General features: G+C 34.2%; 1 protein-coding gene across 1 annotated transcript in view; it reads right to left on the reverse strand.

The window, feature by feature from the left end:
• The window catches only part of LOC145683303 (brachyurin-like), a 460,948-nt gene that overhangs the window by 370,718 nt on the left and 76,715 nt on the right, over nucleotides 1–13,515 (reverse strand). The window contains exon 3 of the mRNA XM_081754665.1: nucleotides 3,472–3,519. Coding sequence (XP_081610791.1) covers nucleotides 3,472–3,519 — 48 coding nt within the window. The remainder of the gene's footprint in view (nucleotides 1–3,471; nucleotides 3,520–13,515) is intronic.

Genomic DNA, 13,515 nt, shown 5'->3' on the forward strand with positions numbered 1-13,515 from the left:
AAGATGGACAAAAGGCAATATTAGTTGACGACGAATTTCTCTCCGATCCTCAACTGATATCCAAAGCTATGGCTAAACAATTTGCAGCTGTTTATCATAAAGATGATATTAATGTGAATGGTGATAATGTTACTTTTATTTCCAGTCAATTTTGTAGTGATCCAATATTTTTTCCTAGTAAACAGGTAATTGATGTTATTAAATCTTTAAATGTTTAAGTTTCTGTAGGTCTTGATCTAATTCCGATTTTTATAATTAAATGTATATCTGAAATAATTGCACCAATTTTGACATCATTGTTTAATTGCAGTTTAGCATCTCATTTCTATCCTAATGTATGGAAAACTGTTGTTGTAACTCCAATTCCGAAAACTGGTGGAAGGTTCGTAACTGATTATAGACTTATTTCTATTCTTGATGTCATACCTAAAATTTTTGATTAGCTTATTTACAATTATCTTTATAGTGCCGTTGAACATTCTATTATACCTGAACAGTATGGTTTTTTGAAGGGTAAATCAACTAAGCTAAATTTGAATACATTTTTGACTTTGGTTTCTCATGTTGTGCATAATCGTGGTCAAGTTGATACTGTCTATTATGACTTTGCCAAAGTCTTTGATAAAATATCTCATCATATGCTTCTGAACAAACTTCATTTCTTTGAAATTCCTAAATTCTTGATACATTGGATCGCTTCCTACTTGTTTGATCGTAAATTTGTAGTTAGATATATGGGTTGTAAGTCATCTGTGTACAAGATTTCTTCGGGTGTTCCTCAAGGATCCAACTTGGGTGCATTATTATTTTTAATATATGTGAATGATATTGGTAATTATTTGAAATGTCCTTTTTTACTGTACGTTGATGATCTGAAGATATTTTCTGAAATAGCAAGTAATCAGGATCACCTTAAATTACAAGCTGATATTACCTCAGTCTATCAATGGTCTGTACAAAATTTACTTCCCTTGAATATGAATAAAATAAAAAGTATAGCGTTCTCCAGGAAAACGAATATATCGTACTTTTCATACTCAATAAACCAGTATAGAATTCAACCTGTATCAATTAAGAAAGACTTAGGAGTTATGATGGATTCTAAATTATTTTCTGACCATCATGTTTCTACCATGGTTTCCAAGGCTAGAAGGAATCTGGGACTCATCAAATGGGTTGCTAGAGATTTTAAAGATATTATAGCATGCAAAATCTTATATTGTGCATATGTTCGATCTCACTTGGAATTTGCCTGTTTAATCTGGAACCTTAATCTTTCGAGTATTACTCAAGTTCTGGAGTCAGTCCAGATTTCCTTCTTGGCCTGGTTAAAATATAAATTTAAATTATACGATCTGATTAATCGAGAGATTCTTGCCAAACTCGATTTACTTATTCTTGAAGTTCGACGTAATTTAAGGCAAATTAAATTTATTGATGACATAATACATGCTAGACTGAACTTAATTGAATATTTGTATATTAAAGTTCCCCAGTACAAATCTAGAGCTCACCGTTCGATATTGTGTAATAGTAAATTTGTTGGTTCTCCATTATTTATTTGCGTGACAACATAAATAAAAAGTCACTTATAATTGATTTCCTTGATTCGAATTTTACAGTGCTTAGAAGACAGTTTTTTGATTGTTATGTTTAATAAATATACAAAATTCAACCTTAGTTTGTATATTGTCTATTGAATTTTCATCTTTTTCTTTTTATTAATATGGTTTATATTTGTCCATGTGCTTTACCACTAATATTTTTCGTACTTATTTACTTTTACGATAAACATATGTAATTATTAGTAATACTTCCTGCTTAATTGAATATCTATTGAACTGAGGATATGTTTGTAATTTTATTTTATAATTTAGTTTGTATCCAATTGGTGTTAAATTTTCTTTATTTACTTTGTTCTGCATTTGGTTGTGATGATTTCATAAATTTTAATTTCTTTGGGCCTTATGCAGAGTCGTTTTGACGTATGATTAGAGTCATACTAAAGGACTGACTACTGCAGGAAACTTATGTTAGTCGAACTCTTTAGTACGTCACTAATCACGCTTCAGAACGACTCTGCATAAGGCCCTTTTTGTTTTGCTTGTCTTTTTTTCTTGTAAAATTTTATTGTACATAATTGTATACCTGACCGTTATGGCTTCGGCTGTGGTCCCAATCATTTATAATAAATAAATAATAAATAAATAAATTATTATTATTATTATTATTACCATAACAATTGGATTATTAACTAGGGCACATTATATTTCATGGGTGGCTAGCAATTCTGCTACGCCACTAATCTCCCTTAGTATGTGATTCTCTCTCTTTCCCATTTAGTTTGGACGTATTTTTGCGTTTGGCTTTCATATTAAACCTTTATATTATGCAACCATTCCTAATGAGTTCTTTTTTTCTATTTGTTACCTTTCGTCCTGTTTGAGTTGCTTTCGTACGATCATTTTATAACTTTTCATGTCATGTATTGCTCTCACGATAATAAAATCGCTATTCTTGACATTTTCACTTATTCTCTTATTTGCAGTTATCCTCACTGATATAATTGTAACCAAATTGATATTTGGTGCAATGCCTTTGTAATTTTGAACCAAAAGAACGACTATGTTTTTCGGGTTGGCTAATAATGCAAGAAAGGGAGAATTACAGGTATGTATGGACTTTTGGAATCGTGTATACAATACGTAAGATAAACTAATTTCTTTGATGCTTAGAACAGTAAGAGTCCAACGTGCTCATCTATTTTCTCAATTTTTTATTAATAATGTAATATTAATTAAGTAATTAATTCAGCAATATCATTTATCTTAGAGCCCGGATTTAGAATTGTTCGTAAGGAAGGATATTTACCTTATATTATGTTAAAACAGTTATATTATATAAAGCAATAGTAGTTGATAGAAACGAGAAACGTTAAATAGTTGTTACTCTAGAGAACTTGTGGTACTTTAAACAGGATCGACTTTAAAATTTTAATGTTGGGTGCTTCGCTTATGGACATATATACATATTTTATTGATTAATTAGAGTAGGAAATTAGTTTTACATTAGTGGTCGGTGCAATTTTTTTAATAGTTTTCTACCATTAATATAAGTAGAGGAAAATGTATTTACTCTTTGTAGTATCTTTTAGCGCTTATTTGTTTTCAAACATTTTGGGTAGGTCTGTACCTTACAGACGTACTCGCTAAAGCAGCCACTATATTTAATTCCCCAACTTTAATAACTGTGTCTATGAATTTGTGTAAACACGTGTAATAGTTTGAACCGTTGACATTGTGAGCTAAGCAAAAATTAGGATTGAACTATATATTAGAAAGCATTAGCAATCCTTATTAGAAACTCCGAATCTAGTATTTCTTACGAAGTGTTTATTATTATTATGTTGATTATTAATTGCTATCCGTAAAAATGTACTAATAAAGTTTAATGAGGAAGTATTTTACTTACCAGGCAAAGCATCGGTTCCGTTATATATTATAAAACCCACTTCCGGATCTGTAACATTTTAAGATCGTTATCACAAATAATTTGTAATGAAGATACTTCAAACCTTATTATATTATTTCTCAAAGTTTTACATTCTGATTAATTTTATTTGTTTCTTTTTTAAAATAAAAATAACCTCTCATGGAATATAAAGGTGAAAAGAATACTATAGAAAAGTGATACAATATAAAGGTGAAATGAATAAGATCAAAATCATAAATATCGTCCCCTATTCTATTTTTCAATTTTCTAGCAAGGTCGTTGGGAGAAAATCTGTTATTGTACTACCTATAGTTAGTATATGCAGTACATTTCGTTTAGGCAAGTGTTAAACAAAATGTGGAAAAACTATATTTACTTAGGGTATTAATAAAAATATAAAAACTACAAAATGCCATTCTTTTCTTAAAAAAGTGTTTAAATATCGCCACTTTTGTTTCTTCTGATATAAAGAAGCAGAAATAGCTGAAAAATTATTAAAAAACAAAAACCGTTTATTATATTTTCTAATTCTGCTAACACTTACAAGGATGCTTTAGTTTATTAGGCAAACCAAAGTCTGAAAACTGTTTGTATTGAAACTGTGAAGAGAAAATGGCAAACTTGTGTTTAAAATAATATTAATATTTGGGCTACGTTCATAATCAAATTAAGAATCACACTAATCCATACAAACATATATCACAGTTAAACTTTTTACTCTCTTTATCTGAAGAACACTCGTTGTGACACTACAAAAAACACTTCATGCCATAAATCTATTTTGTTGCCATCTTATCCTGTGAGAATAGCTGTCCACACATTGGCATATGACGTTATTGTTGCTGTGTTCCTTATTAGTCGAAACATGTACTGCTGTAGCTTCTGTGTCATTTTTGGTTGACGAGCTTGAAGAACTCTTCTCATCCTTTGTCGGGGACCAATGTTCTTCTTCGATGTTTTTGTTTGGTTCTGTGTTCCAGACGTAAATGGTCTAGCAGCAGTAGATGGTTGTTCCTCCGTTTCTTGAAAATGACGTTTCCTACGCAATATAGACTAAACAATGCTTTGTTCGATTGATTCCTGTTTCCTTTCCTTCTTATCTGATTCCATGATTGTTCCTTTGCGCAGTGAAACAATGACCAATAAGGCAGCTTCAGCTCTTTTTGAAGTTGAGGGAATCATCACTGGGACTGCCCTAGCAGCTTCCGGACTGATGATTTCAGGAATATTGGGAAGCACATTTCTGTTACTGTTCGAATAAAGTCCTGACCTGCTTGCTATTACCTCCACAACTATTTCTTGATGCTCTCTTGCCTCCTGTTCGCATGCAAGAAACTGAGCGTTAGTAAATATGTCCGGTTAGAAAGGATAAATATCCGTTTCTCTGAAGCCACTTATTGGAATTTCCAACGTAGCACCATGCACATATCACTCTGAAAATAGTGAAGCGACTTGTAAATTGCGAACTATCCGTCCATAGTGATTTGAAAGCCAGTTTTCCGTAGCCTTTGCATAATAGGTCTTGAGTGGATACATGAAATATACGTCAAGGGGCGTAATGTATTGTTATGGTATAGTCGGGGTTAGCTGTAGAAATCCACCGCTCATACCCAGCGAGACTCCACCAACTGTTGCGATTATTGTGGGTTCAATGGTTAGAAACTGGTGGCCAAATACTAACATCCCGGGGACTCCACTATAACTAAAACGTGTTATAGAAACCACACAGTGTGTGTTCGTGACAAAGCGTGAGCACACATTATTCCGCTTAAGACAAGATTCATCAGGAACCTTGCGTTATACCGAGTTAGGAATCGCTTCTCTGCTTCTTTCTTCGCCAGCCAGACGGGGCTGTGAATAAATACATCACGTATTTATTCTCGGATAATCCTATCCTCATAGATTCACTGGTATGAAGTAAGGCTGAAAGAGAAAACGCATCAAAGTTGTAGCTCAGTTAATTCGTTGTCGGTACCTGAATCTACCCAGGATGTATTCTACTCAGGGAAGTTCAATGAAGAGAGAAATTTCAGAATAGTAGAGTTTATTACAATGATAAGATAGTATACAGAAAGAGTACAAGCGAGAAGACAGAATGAGATAAATACTAAATTCTCAATACATACTAAATTCTCAAAAAAATATTAAGGTCACAATTACTTAGTTGAGCCATATTCGAGTCTAGTATTGTCTCTTGGCTATTCCAAACGACTAAGGTATCAGATACGACTTTGATTCCATTATTCTCTTAACTTCTATTTAAAGTCGCGGAAAAAAAGGATAAAAATTATAAAAAGGAGAACAGAAAGAACAAAAAAGTAAAGTCACGCTAAAATTATTCAAGTTATTCAGAAGGCACATAGAAGTATGCTTTACCCAGGCTATGTGCAGGGCGAGGCCGGTCGCCAATTCTAAGTTCGAAAACTATATCTTACAGGAAAACTCAGTGAATCTTCTGAGTCCACACATACCTGACTGGTATCGGAGATACGAGAGCACGTCTGATCGTCTTGGAAGTCGAAGAAGAAATGAAGACAAGAACTGATCAAGGCCGTTTTCTACTTCTTATATAATAACTGTCCAAGGTCGACCTTGGACACAAAAAGGTGGGAGTTGGTGGAGTGCGAAGCTACAAAAGAGAATGGAAGGAGGGAAGTGGGAGTATGCTTCGAGCAAGCTACACTAACACCATGTTTCAACCTGGTGGGTAAACGGCTAATCCAACCGGCTTTATTTGCTACAGAAACGCTTCGCCAAGGACATTTTTGATAATACGCATTTTTTTATTTCTTATTTATTTTCTCCTTTTTTCACTAACTTGTTTGTAATCATTGCGTTACACAAGGCACAGTACGATTTATATTATTTATTTATGCATAACTTCTTCAGCTCTGAAGCCCCTTCTGTCGGCTTCAGCCGGCTGGAGGCCTACGCAACCAGGTTAACAGAAGTAAACAACTCGTTCTTCGATACAGTCATCCCGAGCCTCCTCCGTCGCATCAATGCCTCCACGTTCCCCACAAGGAGCGCGGAGCTCACAATTAAGGAATCGAAAGCCGGCTATCAGGCTTACACGCCTTATGTAACAAATTTGCCTCGACTCATTTAAGAAAAAGAAAACAAGAAAAAGAAAAAAGTCAAAAGCTATCTCTCGTTACCAAAGTGGTGACATACTTATGCGCCAGCCTTGCAAATAAATAGGCATAGCCTAGCAGACTAGTAAAGAAAACGCCGAATCAAGGAAGAGAAAATGCATTCCGTTTCGAAACAATCTTTCCTCCAAGGTAAAATTCACTTAGTGCGTTCCGTAAATTCTCGGAGAGGAAAGCAAAGGGAAACAAAAGAACGGAAATGAATCGCTGGCTATGTTGTTTTATAAGATGTGTAAAACAAAGATCGGTCTTGAAGATCGACAGAGCTTAAAATAGGTCAATACTGGAGGGATTGACGTGGTCGTTTGGAAAAGCCCTTTGGGTGAAAGGTCGTACAACCATTTGGTCCTTCTTATCTACGACAGTACATCATCTCGTATGTTCAGGCATATACTGTAGTCATGAAATAATTATCACTATTGGGAGACACAACAATATACAAGTTGATCATTAACAACAATGTACATCCTGATCTTTAAGAAGGTGAATACATATAGAGGGCTTACGTTCCCTTATTCATACATGCTATTGCAACCATTACAGCAGGACCAAAAGGATTTCATTAAAGAAGTTTTACTGTGGAACGAATTAACATAATTGGCTGAAAATGCACGTCTCTAACAAGAATCAACAAAAAAAGGAAGTATCTAAGTAGAACATAACAGTTAATGATAAACATCATTATCATAAGGCGACATTTCATCAAAATACCTTTCATTACAATAACAGTGAGGTACAAGGTCATCTAACAGCAAACTCTAAAAGAGTGAATTATAACATTTGAGTACAGGATGTCACTGTATTCCAGGTAACCTTTCTGGTAATGACGAGAGTATGCCCGCTTACAGGCCAATGACTATTTTAGAATAAGGTATTATTATCCATTTTGAATTTTAAAGGCATTACCAAAATTATTGTTTTAATGAATCTTATTTCTAACATAAGGGAAAGAAAAAGTAAACAGAATTACAAAAATATCTACCTAATGAGAGACAAGGTTGACTAGTGTGCAATACTTCTTATGCAATACTAAGATAACAGCAATGGGTTTAACATTTACAGCAAAGTACTAATTTGGTATTGATATCAGTAATACTATCAAATTGGTAACTGGTTACAAACATTTAAGCAAATGGTATAGGTTTGATAAGTAGGTAACTTTACAAAGTTGTAGAGCAACCTAAATAATCTTTACTTGAGGATTCACAATTAAAGAGAGAAGTAATTTCTTATAACAACATACACTAGCGCTCCTGTACTGAGCTCAGATTAATTTTATAGTTAATATGTTTCATCGGTTATACCTTCATATTTAACCCTAGGTTATACCAAGAACCAAGTAAGAGCAGAGAAAATAATTTAACAATACTGGTATACTAGCAAGTGGACAATAATTAGAAAATACAATGTCTGAGTCCCTAGGATTCAAGCTCTCTACAATACCCAAGGGAGGACGTTATTGATTCACAACCCGGACCTTAAACAGAAAGTAAAGTCAAGTCGAGGTTTCTCTGTGGCTCGGTTTCAAACCTTTCAAGGCCCTAAATGTTCATTGGGTATTCCAGCGAGTCTAACCTCATTATGGAATTGTGAGTGAATATATGAGTGAATATATCTACTGCTTCCACTGCTATTGTGATATACATTTCGTTCTGAAGGTATGCTGATTAACAGTGGTTGATCACATTTGCCATTATCTGTTTAGTAGCACGTTATGCCCATTTGTATCTGATAACAAAAGTAATACTCTTTACATATTCCATTGTTTGAACATTACAATCAGTAGAGAAAACATGAGTTGAAAACATTATAGGAATTCCAATATAAAAAATTCGACGCTGAAGGCACTGGATTGAAATACATCCGTCATACGGATACGTCATATATTGTATACGGAAACACAAGCAACTGTCAAGGTTAACAGAAGTGGTTGTATAAATTTCATATCTGCTCAGCTAGAAGCAAACAGCAAACTGATGCACCGAGTATTAAAAGCTTTCTTTATATGACGTATGGGGAATGTGCTAAGGAGAATTTAAGGAACCATAATGAAGCAATGATAAGAATTTATAGTACATGATCCAATTAAAGTTAATATTCTACACACATTATGTTTGAGTCAATCTATCCCAAAATTCAAACAACCCTCGACTGTATTGTTCAAAATCTGTTCAGCAACAAATCTAAGCACAACAAATCTGGATGGTTCAACATAGATTCCACATAGATATGCATCGGTCAACCAGGGTGCTAGAACGACGATGTGGGTATAGGGAAAGTCTAGATGGGTCGACATGGATCCCATATAGACCCACATCGATCAACTATGGGAGCTAGAACGAAGATGTGGGTTCAGAGAAGATCTGGGTGGTTCAACATAGGTCCCACATAGGTCATCTAGGGAGCTAGAACAACGACGTGGGTATGAGGCAGATCTAGATGGGCCGACATTGATCCCACATAGGCCGGTATTGTTCAACCAGGGACCAAGATCGATGATGTTGATATACGGCAGATCTAGATGCGGATTAATGACAACCACTTGACCGGGCCAACATTGATCTGGAAGAATCCACATGGGACCCACATAGATCAACACGGACGCCAATGTCGATCGAGAAAGATTTGCCGATCTTGGCCAATGTCGGAAAAATGTTTGCCATTCTGCATCGATCCACATCGACACCGACATCGATCCCACCAACAAATCTCATGTTGATCGACTTCGGCCCATCAATTGTGCTACTGGGGAATAACCGTTTTCTTTGCAATATGATTCTAGCAAGAGGAGGAATTAAGACGGCTCAAGCTGTAGTACCGGTCAATGTAATAGGAGAAACCAATTTCCAGGCTGAATGTGTACTACAGAACTTTGTAAGTATTCAGACTGTCAGCCACTGCATCATTTTGCGGTGTTACTATAGTTAAATCCTCGTAGGTTAGTCTATGTGCAAATTTAGATGGGAAGTGAAAATAATTTCTTCAACGCGTATTATAAGCATGTACATTTTTATTGAAGTTCAGACATTTGTATATATTATTACCTGATACATATGTAAACATTATAGTGGTAAAATAATTAAATCTTTTAAACAGCGGTCGACGGGAAGTCTACATTTTAGGCATAAAATTGTAACCACTTTCGTTTCAATTTAAAAGTAATGTCACTCTTACTACTATTACCGCAAAATACGATATTGTATTTTAATACTGCATGAAAGGTATCGTAATATATGGTTTATTCTGTAGATTTATTTTTTCCCTGATAGTTCTTATTGCATAGTAGAGGCGATTTAATTTAGAAACAGTTATTTGTGTTTCTCCCAAATGATATTGCAGTCTACTCTTGCTCCTAAGAATGAACCTTATTTTGCTTGGATATAATCATTTGATTTTATCAGAAGATAGAATGATTTTTAAAAATGAAAGTACTTCAAAAAGCAAAAATAAAAATCAGAATTTGGCACAGATAAAACACGTTAAAGTGTTAGACTTCCTTCTCTGAAACGTTCGACTCTTTAGGTTGCCATTTGAACCGCGTTTTTAAAGAGCAACGTGTTTTTAAACTTACAGGCAGAAACTTAATCGGGTGATTCTGAAGCTAAGTATTGACAGAGGGGACCGCTTTAAATAATTTTCAAATAATAGTAATATATTTTGGTCAATTTACGTTTGCCATCATCAATATTTGTGGAACTGATTCTGATAAAATCAATTGCTGAATATCACTAGGATTTCTCAATACAATGCAGATATTGATTTTCGTCATAGATTTGTATTTTACTTACAAATTTCCCTTATACCACTGGGCTCAATATTGTATCCTTGAGTTACTGTAAACAATAATACAATGTATTCTTGTAGGATCTGTTAACTATTTTGCAGAATTCTTTAGGTGGAAGAGAAGTTTTAAGTGAGTACAAGATACCTAATTGTTTGAGCTCCAGGACGAGAAATTTACTAACTGAAGTAATGATACGTCACATTGGCGCCGACAAAAGGTTTGTTCAGTAAAATACTTGAATAAAAGAGCAGTATTTTCTGATTTGTTTTTGTTATAAGTAAGATTTATTTATGAATGTACTTTTAATTGCATTCTTATTGTAGCTCTAAATTTGTTTTATATTTTGATTTGTTTCAAAGTGTGATTGAAGTGTAACCATGATATAGAGCGTGTAATGAAGCGAAAGAGGTTTTTTTTTTGTTTTTAAAAAACATGAAAGTGATAACATGTGGTATATCTGTGTGGCAAATTAGTAATAACGTAATGATTATGCTTGAAGAATTTGTACATCCATAAAAGTGTACTACCTATGCATCCCCATACTACATATTGTCTTTATATTTAGAGAAACAATTTGTTTTGTCTAACAAGGAGAGGGAGATCATTTTGTATATAATAAATTGATAATCTTGTACAGGATTTAAATTCTTGTTCTGTTTCTATTACATCTCTTTGAACGATGTTCCTTTGGTAAAGAGACATTAAAGAATATAAGCGTTGTTACTACTAAATTGGAGAGAAAATGGTTCTCCATACATCTGGGTTGTCTGTGTTACTGCCAGATAAGTACAAGAAGTTATTTAATCTTCCTGATTTTGAGTTACTTAATAGTTCTAGCGATAGTTTGTATTTTACTTATAAAGGAAAGGAATCCTTATCGATGAACAGAACGCGACATATAATTACTTTCATACACGTCCTGTGAAAATCAAAGAAGAACAGTTAGATTCGGATCAATCTTCTACTCAAGTTGTTTTAGTCTCGGAAGCTAAGATTACTATACGAAAAAAGAAGTAGTTTAGAGTCAGCATTTGGATTCTTCTGGTGAGGCAGTTAAGAATGAGAAGGTTTCTCCTGATAGGAATAAGATATAGTATGCTACCAGGTTCCTATTAGAGATAGACATAAAGATTGTTTTTTTTTTCATTAAATAAATGCCGATATCATAAAACATAAACTTCTTAAGAGATCGGCATATTTTTTAGCTTCTATATATTTGTGCATAGACGCGATTTTCTTCCTTTTTGTATTGATATTTTACAAAGTGATGCAAGTCCAGTAAAAGGGAGCCTAAGAATAAGGTGACCATCCATCTCAATTACAATCGGATCTATAATTGTTTATCTATCCGAGGCAAAGTTACTCTACAGGGTTTTATAGCAAGTTATATAGCAAGTTTTATACTAAGTTTTATAACAAGTACCGCCAAGAAATGTAGCAACACCCAGAAGAGACATTTCCTGTTATTCTTTTACGAAAAAAGAGTGGAACAATTACTTTTAAGTAGGAGTTTTGAAAAGTTGGTGCAATACCTTGCACTAAGTATGTTGCCTAAGGTTGCACAATAGCTTATAAAAGCAATTCCATATAGTGAGATTTTTCAAGGTGATGTCGGAAATAAGGGGAAAATAGTAGCAAGAGAATCGAATGCAATGTAACAGCCCATCGATGTTTCTTACAAGTGAATCTATAATTACTTTATCTTACGGCATCCGGACCAGAGAGTGATATTTTTGTAGTTGTATCCGGGTAGATACGAATCACCCTTCGGTGGAGTCGTTCCAATATAAACGCGAAGTTACTAGTCATAGAACTCTATTTCCCAAACTTCAATCAGAAGAATAGAGGGTATAATAAGGACGCCAAAGAATTATAGACACTTTTTGGTTATCTAAGTTTACAAAAAGAAGCTAGCGAGGGAGAAAGACATTTAGTGGTCCTTTTTAAAGAAGAGTGTCTTAATAACAGTTATTTAGTTAAAGCATTTTAAGAAGAGTAGTTAGTAAGAGCAGTTAGTAACGAGTTACTTAAAGAGCCCCTTGTGAACCAATCAGTCTTAAAATTGTAAATCGGCCCAAGAAAGATAACAAAAGGTTTCGAAGTGAGACAAGTGCTTAAAAAATTAGTGCGGTTTCAACAGTTTGTGTGAACCAAGCAGTCTTAAAATTGTAAATCGGCCCAAGAAAGATAACAAAAGCTTTAGAAATGAGACAAGTGCTTAAAAATTAGTGCGGTTTCAACAGTTTGTGTGAACCAAGCAGTCTTAAAATTGTAAATCGGCCCAAGAAAGATAACAAAAGCTTTAGAAGTGAGACAAGTGCTTAAAAAATTAGTGCGGTTTCAACAGTTTGTGTGAACCAAGCAGTCTTAAAATTGTAAATCGGCCCAAGAAAGATAACAAAAGCTTTAGAAATGAGACAAGTGCTTAAAAAATAGTGCGGTTTCAACAGTTTGTGTGAACCAAGCAGTCTTAAAATTGTAAATCGACCCAAGAAAGATAACAAAAGGTTTCGAAGTGAGACAAGTGCTTAAAAAATTAGTGCGCTTTTAACAGTTGGTGTGTGTATGTGAGTGCGAGTGGTCGGTGCTTTTCATAAATGGAGTACTACGATTTGGACAACCCAGTTATAATCGAACCGAACTACAATCTGGACGAGATTCCAGAAACAATTGGTGACAAAATATTCGAAAGCGTGTTTAAAATTACTGCCTACGGTGAGTTTTACAAAGTACTAAAAGAACAAAACTTCTCCAAAATTAACGGCATAATGCGTTACGGCAAATACTAAACCCTGGCTGACCAAAGGAATTATAACTTCGATCAAAATATAAGTTACTAAGAAGTAATACCTTAAAAGCACAACAACGAGCAACGTTCTACAAATCCAAAATTTGGCATTATATAAACATCAAAAGGCAGAAAAACTTTCTCGACGCAATTTATAAAAAGGATAACAGCTCCATGTGGAAATTAATAAAAAAATACCTAAAGAGAAACAAAATCGCTTAAGTCTCTTTCTCCGGAGCATATTATAAAACGAAAGTGCCAAAATCTAAGAACAAGTGGTTTTGGATTAAAAATATGGA

This window comes from Thermobia domestica, chromosome 4 (genome assembly GCF_964235325.1).
Source record: "Thermobia domestica chromosome 4, izTheDome1.hap1.1, whole genome shotgun sequence".
Classification (NCBI taxonomy): Eukaryota; Metazoa; Arthropoda; class Insecta; order Zygentoma; family Lepismatidae; genus Thermobia; species Thermobia domestica.